This window comes from Elgaria multicarinata, chromosome 6 (assembly GCF_023053635.1).
Source record: "Elgaria multicarinata webbii isolate HBS135686 ecotype San Diego chromosome 6, rElgMul1.1.pri, whole genome shotgun sequence".
In the NCBI taxonomy this organism is placed as follows: Eukaryota; Metazoa; Chordata; class Lepidosauria; order Squamata; family Anguidae; genus Elgaria; species Elgaria multicarinata.
Window position 1 is genome coordinate 74,353,629 of NC_086176.1, and position 18,145 is coordinate 74,371,773.

General features: G+C 43.3%; 1 protein-coding gene across 2 annotated transcripts in view; it reads right to left on the reverse strand.

Annotated features, from left to right (window-relative positions):
* The window catches only part of SLF1 (SMC5-SMC6 complex localization factor 1), a 36,970-nt gene that overhangs the window by 13,916 nt on the left and 4,909 nt on the right, over window positions 1–18,145 (reverse strand). For both annotated transcript variants that reach the window (XM_063129594.1, XM_063129595.1), the window contains exons 3-11: window positions 17,036–17,279; window positions 16,038–16,200; window positions 14,647–14,781; window positions 13,524–13,577; window positions 6,745–6,900; window positions 5,572–5,738; window positions 2,148–2,285; window positions 1,179–1,341; window positions 495–642 (exon numbers count right to left, since the gene is read on the reverse strand). In XM_063129594.1, coding sequence (XP_062985664.1) covers window positions 495–642; window positions 1,179–1,341; window positions 2,148–2,285; window positions 5,572–5,738; window positions 6,745–6,900; window positions 13,524–13,577; window positions 14,647–14,781; window positions 16,038–16,200; window positions 17,036–17,279 — 1,368 coding nt within the window. The remainder of the gene's footprint in view (window positions 1–494; window positions 643–1,178; window positions 1,342–2,147; window positions 2,286–5,571; window positions 5,739–6,744; window positions 6,901–13,523; window positions 13,578–14,646; window positions 14,782–16,037; window positions 16,201–17,035; window positions 17,280–18,145) is intronic.

Genomic DNA, 18,145 nt, shown 5'->3' on the forward strand with positions numbered 1-18,145 from the left:
TCTAAGATGGAAAGAAAATGGAGAAAGGGAATGAGCAAAGAGGAAAAGAACTGCAAAGGACTAGGAGTTGCAGATGAGGAAGGCTCTACTTCATGTATTGATTTTAATTAATGAGCCATTAATTAATGAGCCAAATGTTTAACGATAGGGATTGGATTCAGTTTCCTCGCTGCATACGTGTAACAGATACTACTAGCAGAACAGGACTTCCACATACTCTTTCTGCTGTACCCTGCAAATCTACTCTGGGAGGTTGGAGGACCCTCCAGGGGGAAGTACTGCAAGGGAAATGAGAGGATGCAGAATTCCCATTCAGTCAATGCAGCAATAGGGTATTTTGTATATAGGCGGAATATAAATTCAATAAATAAATAAATATTAATAACATGCAAGCTGCATCCAACCCCAGACTTTTAGTTTGGATACAAAGATTGAGAAGTTTTACACGCGTTAAGATTTATTCGTTGTATGGAGTGATAAATTAAGAGTCTTACCATCACATGAAATGGCAATGTAAGATGCAAGATCATCAGCTACAGGATGCAACATATTCCTGTCAATTATGAACCCTGAAAGGATCCAGTATTCTACCACAGCTCCCAAGATTCCATTTAGTAGCTCTGCTACCTCATGCTTGAAAACCTAGAAAAGATTATAATCTCTGCATTGCCTTACTGTTTCTTCCAACAAGCTTTCCCAGAACAGTGGTCTTGTATTCCTTGCTGTCATGAAGTATTTTATTATGGTTTAAAACTTTGTTTATATATCACTTGCATGAGAACATATTTCCACATTTCAGAAAAATTATTTATTTTCACCAGGATTTTAAACAAATCTCAACCCATGACTTCATTGTCCAATTAAGATGACATTAGAATTATGTGATGCTAACATAATTTTAACCATGGTTAAGACCAACAGGGAAACAGCAGTGGGAAATTCTCCATTAAGGGCAGAAGTAGTGCATGATCTGTGCTACCTCTGCAAGTGCCCTAAGCTAAACCAATAATCCATTTAGAACTCCAATTTTTTTTAAAAAAATATCAATATATGTAAATGTGTGCATCAATTTGTATCATATTATAGAATAATATAAAGTATGTTTCTTATTACAAGATACAAAATTATGGAACTTTAATTTGACCTTATTTACTCTTTATGATAGGTATATGACTCACATCAGTTGTCTTGTACTTTTCTCTGTAGGATTTTATGACCCAGTCAACTAGAATATTTATCCGTTTGGTGAAAAGATCTGATTCAGTTCCTAACCAGAAGGTCTTCAGAAGAACTGTCTTTGGCATAGGTTGCAGATGTTGTGAATCAACTCCTTCATATAAACTGTAAAAGAAAAATCCTAGATATGTATTCCTATTTTATCACAAAGATTACTTAGAATACATCGCATCTTATGTCGAAACCTACCACGTTTAGCTGGTTTTTAAAATTACAAAGAAATCCTATCATATCCAACAACAACAACAATGCTGATTCTGGCCACATTTGACCTCAATAAACCTGAGAAGCAATTTGCCATTTTGCCATGTGTGGGTGGCTCCCTTTTTTAAAAAAAAAGGGAAGAAAGAAAGAAAAAGAAAGACTGACTTGTGATGGCTTTTATATGTTGATAGTGTTTATTGTGAGTTGATATTACTTGTACTTTGATTGTACTTGTAAATTGCCTTGGAAGGATTTGTATCCTGAAAGGTGAGATATACATAATCGTATTAAATAATAATAAATTAAGAGGTTACAAGTTTTAGCCATCTTACTACTCCAATGCAGTTTCCATAAACTATACTGAGATTACTTTAGAATACATTCAAGCAAAATGTAAGCATTATGCAAAATACTTTTAATCTGCTACAGACTAAAAACAGAATGGGAAACAAAGTTAAACACTCACACACTTATAAAAAAATGAAACACCTAATGTGTGAAAATGAAAATTTAAACATAATAAAAAACACATCTTTATATCATGAAAACATAAAAGTGCAGGAAAAATATTAAGTGGGAAATGTTTAACATATACATTTGGAAATAGCACAGCCTATTTTGGATATAGGACACTATCTGACCCTAAAATACAGATATGGTCTGCAAACGCAAAAAGGGGGGGGGACTTCCACAAAAGGGAAACACACCTTCTTGTTAATGCCAGCACTTCAGCTTGGAACAAATTCATGATAAACAATAGCAGACTTTTGTGAAATGTTTTTTCTTCATTTGTGGTTTCTGGAGCAGGGACCGAATGACAAATATCATCACAGTAAAGGCAGGATCTGGGAGGAAAAGCACAAATAATATTCAAGGTTCAATTGCTTTGACAAATAAGGATACTTTCTGGTGCTTTTTTCCAGTTCACACAAAAGCAGGGCACAAAGGCAACAGCACTCGCCTGCTGCAACTCCCTAGCAACTGGCTCCAAGCATGCAGATTTCATTTATTTATGCATTTATATACCGCCAATTTTTTTCCAAGGAACCCAAGGCGCTGTACATAATCCTCCTCCTCTCCATTTTATACTCACAACAACCACCCTGTGAGGTTTCGTTGGGCTGAGAGTCTGTGACTGGCCCAAAGTCTCCCAGTGGGTTTCCATGGCTGAGTGGGGACTAGAACCCGGATCTCCTGACTCCCAGTCCAACACTTTAGCCACTATACCACACTGGCTCTTATTCTTCATGAATATGACTAAGTCCCTTTTAAATCTAAGCTAGTATCCACCATCACATTATGTGGCACTAAGATACACCGCTTAAAATTAATTATGTGTTGTAGGAAGATGTATTTCCTTTCGTCTGTCCTAAATATATTTTCTCATCAATTTCATTGGCCTGATTTGGATGTTACAATAAGCCAGGATGCTGGGGGAACCCTAGTTCATTGTTTATGAGCAGTGTGCTTGTGTAGGCTGCCCAGCTGATTCCACTGCAAACAGGAGCAGCTAAACAAATTGTGGATCTTCCTTGCATGATTTATTGTTACGTGTGAACTAGGAACCCTGGATTCTCTCTCCCCTGACAAGCCAGACTCATAAGTCAACAACAAACCATGGGGAAAGACAAGCCAGAGTTCTGGATAATGACAAGCAAATCATAGATGGAATGTCCACAGTGTGTGTAGCTGCTCCTAGTATTGTGTCCCAGCTAGGTCATTGTATAGCCCTGAATTCTAGCATTATGAGGCAGAAAAGCATCCACAGACCACATTATTTTGGAAACTTCTATCATATTCTCCTTTAGCAACCTTATTTTTCTCTAAACTAAAACCCCTTGAACAGGAAAACCACTTTCAGTCAAGACACAAATTAAACACTTACCAAGAGGTAAGTTTTTTACATATATTTCAAGAACTTTGGAAGCAGATGAGATTACTAATGCTGTTGTAGTCCCATAAGCTATAGCGAGTGAGTGATTTGTGAGTTATCATCTGGGATGGTGGTGGTGGTGGTGGGGAGCAAACAGAAATGGTACCTTTCACCATTATCTGTTTTAATTGTACTTTCCAAATAAAAATTAATTTAAGTAATGCATTTTACTGATTATTTCATATCAAAGATAAACCCCCTTATTTCTAGCCATATGCATTGGTTATCTGCTCAAAATACATACAGAAACTAGGCATACTCAAACCCTATTGAAACTAATCACAGCTCCTCCACTCTAGTGAGGCCAAGTCAAACTGTCAATATCCAGTCAATTAAATTTTCTGAATTGAACCCAAATGTTTCCCCCTCCGAAGCTTATTTCCTTGTGATGCATTAGATCAGAGAACATAATCTATTATGACTAATTTGTCACCTTCGTTCGCCTTTTTCTCTTCACCTTTTCAAAAGACTGAGATTGGCATACATTCGATAGGTTTAGAATAAGGTAAAGAAATAATGTTGGGTAGATCCAGACTTGCACTTCCACAAACGGAAGGACTCCTTGCATTTGCAGAATGGACTGATACCTAATGAAGATTCTCATCGGTAGGGTGCGTGCAAAGAGGAGATTTTCACTGATCCCATCCCCTGTAGTCCCAAGCGCCACCTCCCACACTGTTCTAGGGGATTCCTAGATCCTCTGGAGCAGCTTCTTGGGGCTACAGGGGAATCTGCAAAAATCACCTCAGTAGAAAAGCAGCACTGTAGGAAAAAAAATTTCCTACAGTGGAGAGTCCCACAGGTGGAACTCCTTCCAACCCATTGTGTTCAACAGAGAAGTGCATCTTTCTTTTTCCATAGCTTTATCGTAATTTTGATGTCATTATAGTAAATACTATTTAGAAGGGAACTTAGAGGTCATCTAGTCCAATCCCCTGCTGAATACGGTATGCAACTATAGCTTTCCTGACAGATGGTCTTCCAGCCTTTGTATTTAGTGAATGGCCCTCACCTGCTGAGGCAGTCTGTTCCACTGTTAATCAGCTCTTACTGTTAAGATGTTTTTTTCCTAATGTTTTTAGCTGAAATGTGCTTCCCTGAGATTCCTACCCTAGCCCTGCCCTTGGGAGCAGAAGAGAACAAGCCTGCCCTTCAGAAATGTGGTGACCACTATCACATCTCCTCTTAACCATTTATTTTCCAGACTAAACATACTCAGCTCTTTCAACTGTTCCTCATAGGACTTGGTTTCCAGGCCCTACACCATCCTTGTTGTCCTTCTCTGGGCATACTCGAGTTTGTCAACATCCATAAAATGTGATACCCAGAGCTGGACACAGTACTCCAGTTCGTAAATAATATACATGGTCAAAAAGGAATTGTTGGGGTCCCAGTATAGTCAATTGTTCCTAGAGACATCTCATCTGGCCATGGTCATGCATGCCTTAGTTACATCCTGTTTGGACTACTGTAACTTGCTCTACATGGAGCTGCCTTTGAAAATGTTTCAGAAACTTCAGCTGGTCCAGAATGATGCAGCCTGGCTGTTGACCTGGGCTGGTTACAGGAAGCACCTGACTCCCTTGGTACAACAGCTTCACTGTCTATGTGTCTGTTTCTGGCAGAATTCAAAATGCTAGTTATGACCTATCAAATACTATATGGCTTGGGACTAGGCTACCTAAAAGTCCGCCCTCTTCCATATGAGACTGCCCAGTACCAAAGATCTTCCAGGGAGGTCCTTCTTTTGAGACTGTCACCTTCGGAGACGCGTTTGGTGGTGACTTGAGAGGTGGTGACCTTTTTGATGGCCGTTCCCAGGCTATGGAACTCTGTCCCAAGGGAGGCTAAGTTTGCTCCCTCTTTGATGTCCTTCTATTCGCAGGGAAAGGCTGCTTTATTTAAAAAGGACTTTAACTTGTAAGTGGGTCTGGTGCGTTAGCTGCTGATTTTAAAAATATTTTTCTGCAATTGTTATGTTTTTATTGCATTTTAATGTTTTAATCAATTTTAATTGGTTCTGTAAGCTGCTTTGAGTGCCATTTTTTGCTAGAAAGGTGAGGAACAAATAAAATAAAATGAGGTTGTCAACAGAAATAACAACTTTTCTTAATAAAGGTCCACTCTATATGAAAATCCATACCCCAAAATGTGTTGTGCTTATTCTACAATAATTAATTATTCCTTGGTGGCTTTACCTCACAAGCATCTCAATCAGAGGCCATGTTCCTCTCATGCAAACAGGACACTGAAGAACATCCAGGTAGTATCTTAACATGAAAGGTGATTTCCAAGGAGGATTATGTTGGAGTAGAGCATACATGATGTGAAAAAACTGAACAGGAAGTGTAGGGTCTGAACATTCCTGTAAACACACATGAACAAATATTAGCCTGACGGTCCACTCCAAAGTTAAATCTGTTGCTCCTGCCACTAGGATTAGGCCAGTTCCTCTAGGCCACAAATATTTACTTATTTTAATATGTATACCAATCTTCAATTATGTTTCCAGGATAATCTATATAACAATAAAAAGTGATAAAACACACTGGCACTAAACCATCTTATTGGCTCTGCCATTTAAGCAGAGTTTATTTATTTTATTGACCTTGTTCAGACAACATGCTAAGCCATGATGGCTAAGCATTTTGAGTATCTGAACTCAAATATTAGAGGGGGAGTTAAAGAGGGGAGTTAAAGCACACGCAATGTGATTGAAATGTTTTATTATGTAAAAATTTATAGGGATATTTGAAAACATAACATGTACTTCTACTATGTTTACATTTAACAGGGGGGGGAATACTGAAAACTGTTAATACACTAATTTTAGAAACCCAAAGAACTGTGCATATATTAATAACCCCAAGAGTTCAACTCCCTTCCACTGAGTTTGTTGTGACACCTTGGGTTACACTGTCACTACTGACTAGTTCCATTTCATATTGATACATATGTATTTCAATGACATACATGGATATTTTCCCATAATCACGCGAAAAAACATTAATTACAACTTTGAAATTGCCAAGCTTGCCTAATATTTTATTTGCAATTGGCATCTATTCATTCATGAACTTAAAAAAGCCCACAGAAATCTGGAAGTGTTGGGAGTAGATGCAGCAAGACTACATCTCAAGTACGCTCATTCCACCAACATGCCCCAGGGAGGCCCTATGGCTGCGCAGTAAAATGAAAAAGAAAAAGCTGCTCCCCGCCCCCGGCTACAAAGATGGAAATCCATTCTGCCAGTCCCCATTCACTACGTAACAACAGGCAGGATTTCTCTACCCATGAGTTAATAGCTGAGGTGAAATGAATGGTGACCTTGTAACTTACACATATAGGTTCTCATAAGCTGTCATTCTCACCTGTAGTATGTGCTCTACAAGAGAGTGAAGAAGTTTAGCAGGAGGAATTAGATCTTTCCCAGAGAGAAATTCTGTAATTGCAATCGGAAATAAGTGATCATCTATTAGTTCTTCAAGTATACTGTTGTTTCCTTCAGGACGACGACTACTTTTCACCTAGAAATTAATGTTAATTTTCGTATTAATTAGAAGTCTTTCATCAAGTCTAACATGGCTGTTAAAAAAATCTTAGTGGATATAAGTTTACTACTTAATCAATTAATTATATTTGCATATGAGCAAAAGCAATAGTTCTGAGAACATGAATGCATGAACAAATAAATAGATACCTAGGAAGCTGCCTTATACTCAGTCAGACCAATGGTCTATTTAGCCTAGTATTGTCGACATTGACCAGCAGCGGCTCTCCCAAGTTTCAGGCCACTTTCCAGCCCTCCCTGGAGATTCTGAGTATTGAATTTAGGATTGAACCAGGTTCCTTCTGCATGCAAAGCATGTGTTTTATCACTGAACTACACCCCCACCTTATACCAATATGGATTGAACCTGCTGCCCAGAAAACTTTCCTACAAAAATGATTCTATTGAAACCATCATGTATCATAGATGTCAAGAAATGCATTTATTTTACATCATTACCATTGGTAGTATCGAATAGGGGCCGTGCATGTGCAGCCACCCGGTCAGCCCTGGTCCACATACACATATTCCCACCAGCCCAGGTCTGCATGCAGCCACACTATGCTGCTTCCACGGGCAAGTGCTGACAGGTGGAAACGTGTGCATTTATGGAAGGGACACAAAATTGGGCCCCCCAGAAGCACACTATTGGAGCCATGCACAGACCTTTGTTGGTAGGGCTGTGCACAGACAAGAGATGGCTGCGCATGCACGACCCCATTGGACACTGTGAAGAGAGCCTGCCACCTGCTCCTCCTCCTGGTCTGAGTCTGGCATCCAGAAATAACAGTCACACCACATAAAAGGTCAAAATAGAGATAATCAGTGTCCAAGGCCCCACAAGTGAGGTTGTGGGCTCTCCCACACTAGAGTCCTTCAAGAGGCAGCTGGACAACCCTGTCAGGGATGCTTTAGGGTGGATTCCTGCATTGAGCAGGGGGTCGGACTCGATGGCCTTGTAGGCCCCTTCCAACTCTGCTATTCTATGAAGTAGGGGGGCACAACTTCCCCAAAGCCCAGACGATGGCCAAGCACTCCTTCTCAATAGTCGAAAGGGCCCTCTCCCGGGGCAGCAGCTTCTTGCTCAAATAAGCCATGGGGTAGAGCTGTTGATCCTCACCCTTCTGCAAAAGCACAGCTCCCACCCCCGTCTCTGACACGTCCATTTGTAGGACAAACGGCTGATCAAAATTGGGAGCCCGCAGGATAAGGGCGGCCACCATCCGAACTTTTAACTGATCGAACGCTTGCTGGCATGCTGTTGTCCACTGTACCCGGAATGGTTGCTGCTTTTGATAGAGATATATAAGGGGAGCAGCTGTCGTACTGAAGTGGGGCACAAACCGGCAATAGTACCCCGCCAGACCCAGGAACTATTGTACTTATTTTTTGGTCTGGGGGACAGGCCATGCTCGAATGGACTCCACCTTAGCCTCCACCGGCTTGATCCGCCCCCCACCCTATGGCCCAGGTACACCACCTCTCCTCTCCCAAACTGACACTTGGAAGCCTTGATGGTGAGGCCCGCCCCTGATATCCGATCCAATACCTGGTGTACATGCCCCAGATGTTCTTCCCAAGCTTGGGAGTAAATGGCCAGTTCATCCAAGTACGCACAAGCAAACTCTCCCAGCCCATCCAACAGCCCATCCATCAACCGCACAAAGGTGGCAGGCCCGTTCTTCGCCCCAAAGGGCAGAACTGTAAATTCAAACAGCCCCTTATGGGTGACAAACACTGACTTCTGCGCAGCCTCCTCTTCCAAGGGCACCTGCCAATACCCCTTGGTCAGATCTAACGTGGTGATGAACTTAGCTCCTTCCAACTGTTCGATCAGAGCATCGGGGCGGGGCATGGGATATGGATCCAACTGCGTCAGCATATTGATCTGCCTAAAATCCACGCAGAATCTCACTCCCCCCCCCCCATTGGGCTTGGCCACCAGGACCACTGGAGAGGACCAGGCACTTCGAGAGGGGCGAATAACCCCCAACTCCAACATCTCCTAAAGCTCCCGCTCAATATCCAGAGCGTGCTGCCCCATGGTTCAGTACCGGAGGGGGGGTAATGGGGACATGATTTCCTGTAGGGACAGAGTGGCAAGCCAACTCTGTCCACCCAGGCTTCCCAGAAAAGAGGAAGTGGAATTCTCCCAGCAGCTGCTGCAGCTCCGCCCACTGCGAACCTGACAGGGAGGGAGGCATCACCACCATCTCTACCCCTTCACTCTGCTGACACTCCTCCAACAGGTCCGCTGGGTCCCCCACCTCCTCCTTCCCCAGCTGTAGCCAGAACACAAAGTCTTGGCGGTCCACATATAGTTTCAGCATGTTAACGTGGAACATTTTGGACTGTCCCCGGGAGTCAGGGGATTTCAACAAATAATTTACTTCTCCCAGCTGTTGCTCCACTATCCACGGGCCCTCCCACTTCATGGCCAATTTATCCGGGTCTCAGCACCAACACCCGGTCTCCCGCCTGGAAGACCCGAGTCTGTGCCGTACGATCGTACCACTCCTTCTGCTCCCCCTGAGCTTGCTCCAAGTTTTTCTGGGCCGCCTCCTGGACTCCTCGCAACATAGATTGCAACCGTTGCATAAACGTCACCACCGACTGGGAGCCCCCTTCTCGTCTTCCCTCCCACTCCTCTCTCAGCAAAGTCAGGGGGCTACGCACCGGTCTCCCAAACACCAACTCGTTCGGGGAGTACCCAAGACTAGCCTGGACGGTGTTCTGGTACGCAAATAACAACATCGGGAGGCCCTGATCCCACGTCGCTGGGTGCTCAAGCACATATGCCCGCACCATTTTACCCACGGTTTGATTAAGCCATTCCACCAACCCATTAGTTTGATGATGGTATGGGACCGAGAACACACGCTCCATCCCCCCCCTCTTGATCCCACAGCCTCTGGAGCAATTTGGATGCAAACCCCGGGCCCCGATAGGACAAGATAGCCTGTGGCATGCTCAGGCAAGAGCACACTGACAACAGGGCCTGCGCTAACGCCTGTGCTGTGATAGTGAAGAGGGGAAACGCCTCCGCTTAATGGGTTGTGAAATCAATGATCATAAAAATAAACCTCTTCCCAGTCTTAGTAGGAAGGAAGGGACCCATAATATCCAACCCCAGTCGTTCAAAAGGTGTCTCCATTATTGGTATCGATTGTAAAGGTGCCTGGGGATGATCCCGATTAAAACCCATCCGTTGGCACACTTCACAGGACCGGCAGTAGTCCTTTACAGCCTAGGCCACCCCTGGCCAATAAAAGTCTTTGGACACACAATCTTGAGTCCGCTGCCTGCCCAGATGCCCGCCCCACACAGAAGCGTGAGCCATCTGCAACATGGGCTCTCAGAAACCCTGAGGCACAACCAACTGGCGCTGTACCCTCCATCCCCAACCCTCTCCTTTTGGAGCAAACTCACAGTATAGCACCCCCTCCCACCAACAAAACCAAACTGGCTGAGGATCAGTGGTTGAGGCAACACCGTCTACCTCCCTCTGACACTCCTCCAAGGAGGGGTTGTTTTGCTGAGCTTCCTGAAAGGCGGGACTAAGATCACCCTTCTCCCCTTCCTCCACCTTTTCAACCAGGGAACTCTCCACCTCCGCCTGCGGACAGTCCACCTCCCCCTTTTTAGCAGTCTGGCTTCGGGTGACCGCCCCCATCTTAACAGCCTGGAAAGCGATGTCATTTCCAATGAGGATGGGCCACAGAGAATCCCGGTGCACCAAAAAGATGACATCTCCCTTCCACCCTTCATACTTGACTGGTATTTTAGCCAGGGGCATCGACACAGGCAGAGAACCGTAGGGCGTCACCGTGTACCTCCACCCCAACATCTGCCCTGTCTGTACATACTTTTGGTCAACTGCTGACAAAGTCGCCCCAGTGTCTCTCCACCCCTGGCAGGGTCAACCATTAATCTAAATTGTCCGGTGAAACTCTGCTCTGCTCCACTCCTCCTGCCCGGGCTGCACTAAACCCATAGGCGGGAAGCACGCCACCCATTCCAGCGAGCCGCCCAGCTTCCACTCCTCCGCTGACTTCCTCCTTGGCCCTCCCTGGGTCCTCCTCCTCTCCCAGGGGCGGCTAGGTTCGCTCGCCACGATGGCCATTGCTAGCCCCGCTCTCGAGTGATCCCTCTCCCCATGATGCATCCTCATCTGCTCTGCCAAAACTGCTGCTTTGTTCAATGTTTTTGGGCGATGATCTCGAACCCAGATCGCCAGCTCCGCCAGTAGGCCTCGATAGAACTGCTCCAGCTTGATCACCCCCACCAACTGGGCATAAGTCTTAGCTGCCGCCACCTCCGTCCACCGGACTAGGGCTTTCTCCACTCGGGCTGCGATCCTCACCATACTCTCGCCCGGCTCAACCTTAATGTCCCAATATCTCCGCCAGGACTCCTCCTCCGACAGAGCCGTCCACCGCAGCACCATCTGTTTAAACTTTCCATAGTCCTTCACATCAGAGCTTGCCACCCTTCCCAACAATTCCGCCAATTCTCCCTCCACCTGGGCCCAAATCCCCATCATCCACTGACTCACAGGCACGCCCTGATCTTCGCAAACTCTCTCAAACAACTCCAGATAACTCCACACGTCCTGGCCCGCCTTGAAGGGGGGAAACTTCCACCCCTGCTCCTGGCTCCTACACATCGAGGAGATCACTTCCATGGCCTGTAGCTGTAACTCCAACATTTTCAGCTGCCGTTGGTATAAGCGTCCTTGTTGCTCTAGCCACCACCTCCTTCGCTGGCGGCATTCCTCTTCCTCCTTCATCTTCTCCAACCTTCGTCTTTCCTCTTGCTTCCAACTTTCCACATATCTTTCTAACTCTTGCAGCGTAGCGGGCTTCAGTGCATCCACCTCGATGTCATACAAAATTGAGTCATCGGGGTCAGGATTCTCATACCTCAATTCCAACACTTGAAGGATGCGCACCACTTGACCCAGCTCCTCCTCCAGTAGTTGACTAATATCCAGGGCAAGCTGCAACTTACGCCTTTCTTCTTGTTTACAACTTTCCACATATCTTTCCAACTCACACTGCGTAGTGGACTTCAGTGCATCAAAATCGATTTCGTAAAAAGCCACATTGTCCGGGTCGGGGTCCTCATATCCCAGCTCCCACAGCTGAAGGATATGCAGCACCTGGCCCAACTTTGCCTCTGGCAACTGACTAATGTCCAAAGTAAGCTGTTGCCTCTCCTCATAAGTCATTGGCCAACTTTCTTCCAACTCCTCTCCCTCCTGGGAGCTGCCCGACACTGTCACTATAATCTCCGCTAACCACTCTGGTTCATTCCCGAGGTAGCCACTTCGTTCCGTGTCATTTCTAGCACCTGTCTAGATGTCCTGGGAAAACCTATCCCTTTTTCCAGTCACACCGTATTCCTGGGGCTCAGACTCAAATCCCAGTGCTGCCAACCATGTGAAGAGAGCCTGCTACCTGCTCCTCCTTCTGGTCTGAGTCTGGCACCCAAAAATAACAGTCGCATCACATAAAAGATCAAAATACTTTATTAATACAACCAGAACTCTGGTGGAATTCACACGTCCCAGGGCTGGGACACACGTAAGGGGAAAAGACAAAGCACAAAAACATTTAAGGCAGGAAGGACAACACAACATCCCCACAGTCATTCACTCTCCCCTCCCACCCTGCTGAACAAGCAGCCATACTTTTCCCAAGACATCCAGCCCACACTAACTTTCCACGGACTCCACCTCTGCGGGCTAAAAGCCTCGCAGACAAAGAAAAGATTTCCCTCTCAGCCTAAGACAATCCAAACTGCTGCAAGGAACCAGATCGCTGACACGGCCGAGATCTTTTATCGGCTCGGCTGCACGTACAGCATGACATCATCCCCCAGCTGCAGAGCTGGACGGTTAGAGATAATCAGTGTCCAAGGCCCTTGGCAGAACGATCGTAAATCTGCCCAGAGACTACTTCTTAGGACCTTAACTCCCTCAGGCCCATCACAGATACTACTTTATATCATTAACAACAAAATTGCTTTTTTTAAATATGGAAAACACTGAAATGGAAAGTGCAGAATGCCTGCCTAACGGAAATAGCAATGTTCCCTTACCTGTGTCATTCACAAAGATCCCCATTTCATTCTGTCTGATATATTCTTCTTACACTTTCTATCCCTACATCCACCATTCAGATTTAGTTTGCAACTAATTAAGGATGAATTCACATTTAACATATCCCTGCAGTTTTAAGAACAGATCCCCAGAGGCGAACCTGGACCATACTCAGTCAATCTTTGTATGAGAGGAAAGTCTATAACCAAACACACACACACACACGAAAATCAATGGCTAGAATCAAAACACCATGTGCAGTATTCAGTATGCACACCAGGGCCTTTTAGGTACTTTTTCCTATTGCAGCTTCTAATGGCTCCACCCGAAACACACCTGAAGGTCATAGAACCCCTGGTGCAACATTTTAAGTGCTGCAACATCAATATGCTTTGCATGTGTACAAAGCAGCTGGCTTCACACAATACAAATCCACACTCAAGATTGACATCGAATTAAAGCAGCCTCTCCTCCCCTCGCCCCACAAAAAATCTTACCTCTTTTCTGCACTCATTCATTTGGTCTATTTGAGTATATTTGCTTAGCATAGCCTGTAGATTAAAAAGCAAGTTGACTTAATATAAACATATATGATTACTGACAATTTCCTTAATAATATTTCAAAAGAAAACATTATCCTAAATATATTTGGAAGTCAGTCCCTTTTGAGTTCTAGTGAGAGTACTGAGGATTAGTATCAAAGGCTCACAGCAAAGGATTTTTAGGCTAATGAAGGTAGGAAATCTGAGGTCTTAGATGTAACGACAGAGGTCTAAATAAATTATTTCTGATAACATTTTAACAGTAAGTTTGATCATCTCTCTTTCCCTCTCAAATAATACACAAATGGTTGTGCGTGTATTTTACAAAGTTTCCTGCAGCTGGAACGCCTTCCAATTCAGCTGCTAAGTGGGCAACTGTAACATATTCTGTTTTGGCCCTTTGAGTATTATTATTTTTTCTACAGCTTCCCAGTAAGTGGGCATGCAAGTGTTGGTGTATGGCACATGGGATAAAAATTCCAGGATAGAGATATAAGACCCACTAACAGATGCCATTGGCCCACAGACTTCAAGTTAAGAAAAAGCATGGCAGAGTCAAACACAGACCATTAGCTGCGGAAGGTTTCCTCGCTCCCCCCCACCCCCAATCTCTCCCTGGCTCCGATCTCCCCCCCCCAATCTCTCCCCCTGCTCAGATGGGCCCAGCGCTCCTGTGGAGCGCTGTGCTCCATGCGCGGCTTCTCCCGGCTCCTCGTGAGTAATCCGCCGAAGCCGGTAGAAGCTGCGGAACGGGCTACACGCTCGTGGTCTCGGGTTCAGCCCGACACCGTGGGAAATACCAGGCTACAAGTGGAGCCCATTACCCCGGGGCAAGGGAGAGTTGACCCCTGCCTGACCCCGGGATCCCCTGTGCGTCATCTGGACGCACAGGGGTGAGCCCGGGTGTCAGCCTGGGCTAAACCCTCATCTAGCAAAGGCCAAAGAAAGAAAAAATATGTGCAAGTAATTGAGGTTCACTTTGATTGAGACTTGTTTATCTTGCATATTTTTCTCTGCAAATATCTTTTTCTCTATAGTTTTCCCATAAAATAAGAAACTTAAATAGACTGGATTTTACCTGTTGAAAATAAATATGCTTTACTAGTGTACTTCTCATTTCACCAAGATGCACGTTGGCCATCATCTCTCTCGATTCTTGTTCAGCTTTAAGATTGTTTCCCTGGCATTTTTCAATATCACTTTTAATTTCATTCTGGTCAACACAGAAGATGTATTATTATCTGTATAAGTATGGTGAACCAACACAAACTCAGGGCAATTACAGTTGAAACCCAAATACACAAAGCACTCTGGGATTAGAAAGTATTATTGAAACAACTGTGAATGAGTGAAAATATATTTAGAAAGAATATTTGTTGAATCTATATGTGGTCACACAGAAGGTTTTCAGTTCAACTAGCAATGTGCTGGTAACAATCACAAATAGCCCCAAACAGCAAATGAGGATGTGCATTCCCATTGGCATCATGAGGCAGACACAAAAGTGCATTTGATTATACAGTGTGTGATGTTGATAGGGTTGCATACATACATCAGATGCTCCAACCATGTTAGACTACCAAGTACAAGTCCCAATCCAGCACTGGGAACCATGCTCACAGCCCTGACTACTAAGTATGAGCACCTAGTCAGATGATCTATGCAATGAAACTTGTTCTCTACCTAATTGGGTTGCAGAAATGGGCCCTGTTCACAGAAAGCCATAAATCCATATGCATGAACAACATGCACCCTATGCAGCCCCTTTGCTTAAGCCAGGAAGATGGACTCAATCATAGCTTCCCAATATATGTGAACTGGTAGCTATAGTTAAGAGGTTCCAAACAAGCTAGGATTCATAAAGCAACTTTAAACCATGGTTTTTGACAGGCTTCTGATTCTGGCTTGTTTGGAAACCATCAACAATAGTTCCCATTTGAATGTAAGATGAAACTTTGCTTACGCCTGACTTGTTTTGCAGCTCATGACAAGAGAGGCACAAAACTACTAAAAAAAGAGAGGTCTGTATGTAGGTGCATGTTGCTCGTACATATCCAGGTTTAACAAGCCAGGACTTGATCAATTAAAAGCAACCATAATCTGAAGTCACAGCACAGTTTTCCCCTAAGTCTCCAACTCTCCCTACCTGTTTCCTAATTCTATTCAGCATTTGCTTGTCTCAACATATAGTCTGGCTCAACATTTCCAGAATGCTGTCATATTTGACACAGCCTCTTGCATGCAATGCAACCAAGATAATGGACTCAATCACATCAAAAATAATCTGCTCTCCAAGACCGTAAGTACTAATGAAGAACATAAAGAATTTTAGAGGACAAACACAGTTGTAAACATTAATTCTATGATAATTTGACCCTCTTCTAGTTGGGCTTGAAGTATGGTGTAAATTGACAATTATGTTTAAAGCATGAAACATACAAGAGTCTCATTTTTTTCAAATATACTTGCCTCTAAGAGATAATTCCCTAAATAACGAACTGGATAGTATGGTGCTCCAAAGAGATGTTTCTCACTTTCTTCACTTAATGCTGAATTATTAGTTAACACATGAGTAATATCCTTTGGTGCACTTAATGTTGTGTATATATTTGCTTTTCCTGCTTCTAGAATTCTGAAAGAATGGAACAATACATATTATAAGCTTGATGTACATAAGAAGAGCCATGCTGGGTCTACCTAATCCAGCATGGGTCTATCTAATCCAGCATTCTGACAGCCAACCAGCTGTCAACCAGGAATCCACAAGCAGGACACAAGTGCAACAACTCCCTCCTGCCTATGATCCCATGCAACTGGTGTATATAGGCATACTGACTCTGATACCGGGGGAAGCACATAGCCATTAGGGCTAGTAGCCACTGATAGCCTTCTCCTCTAATCCCCTTTTAAAGCCATCCAAATTGGTGGCCATCACTGTATCTTGTGATAGCGAATTCCACAGTTTAACTAAGTGCTGTGGGAAGTCCTTTTATCTGTCCTGAATCGACCACCAATAAATTTCACGAGATGATCCCAGGTTCCAGCATTTTGAGCGGGGGAGAAAAATGTCTCCCTATTCGCATTCTCCAAGCCATATACATAATTTTGGACGCTTCTATCAATTCTACCCTTACTCTCCTTTTTCCCAAGCTAAGCAACTCCAGTGAAACTCAATGTTATATTTTGTTCCAATTACAACCCTCCTGAAACACAGAATACAAAGTAGCAGGCAGAAGAACACAACATTATCTATACACAACAGTTGTGGTGTGTGTAATTTATTCTGCTGCAGAATAAATTCCCTACCCCAAGTATCTTTGTGTAAAGAAAAAGTATTTGAAGTTTCCCTATAGCAGAATTGCTGTGGGCCAGAATAAATGAGAAAAACACCACCACAAAACTACTTTCACCTAAATCAGAGTGAATTAAGCAGTCATTACTTCAGTTTTAAGGAGGTTTCATCTTACCTTATGAAAGAATCCTTTCGTTTATCACCTCCTATAACAAGGAGAACAACTTTCCATCTGTGGAAGGCCCCTGCAGCACCAGAGTGTGTCAGTTCTTCGCGCCATCTTTTAGGTGCAGATTGCATTTGAGGTGAATAATGGGAGCCTTTTTCAATTTTATATCCCCATTCGTAAGTTGTTTCATCAAGCCATCTGCCACTTTCGGCACTATTAATTATGTAGTCCTTAGTTAGTATCCACTTTCCTGGAAAGCAAATGAACTGTCATTCGCAAAAGAATTTTTGTGCAGAGAAATGGCAATCAAATGAAGATCAAATATCAAAATTAGCAACAACCTCTGTTAAGGCAAGTAGAAATTTTAATGTATACTAACACTAATGTTTTCTAGAACATTAACATGCTTTTGTAGCACATAATTAAATAATGTGATTTTATTTTTCATATAATAATTCATCTTAAAAAATGGATGTCTGCTTATTTAGCATTAGTATGTATTATGTACAACTTTTACAATGCAAGCCTATGTATGTCTATAGGACTTACTCCTGGGAAAGTGCATACTGCATTGCAGCTTTAATCATGTTTTAAAGTAATAAAATGTGGTTCTTTAGGTACGTACTCTGATCACAAGGTTAAGGAATACCTGAATTCAAAACCCATACAGACTTGGCAGGTAACAACAGCAAACAAGTGACTAAATCTTTTGTCCATTTCTGCTCAAGGATCCTTTTAACAAAATCTACCTGAATCTTTTTTTCTGCTTTAATGTATTTCATATGCATTCCTCTATGTTGTCAAATTCTACACTCAAAGAAAAATATAGCACACTCATATTTCTGCAACACCTTTCACCTTCAAAGTATGTGCCATAAATACCCTTGATCTACCAGGTAACAAATACTAAAAAGCACAATTAAAGCACAGTGACTCCCCTAATTTTGAAGAACTCCATAAACTTAGCCAGTATAAATTTTAGAAGGAATTATTTTGTGACAGTATTTCCCACCCTAACCCCCATACTGATTTATTTTCTATTGGAACCACATTGTGTATTTATTATGCTTATTTTGATGTGATTCTGATAATGCTGACTTCTTTTTTCCTTTTCCC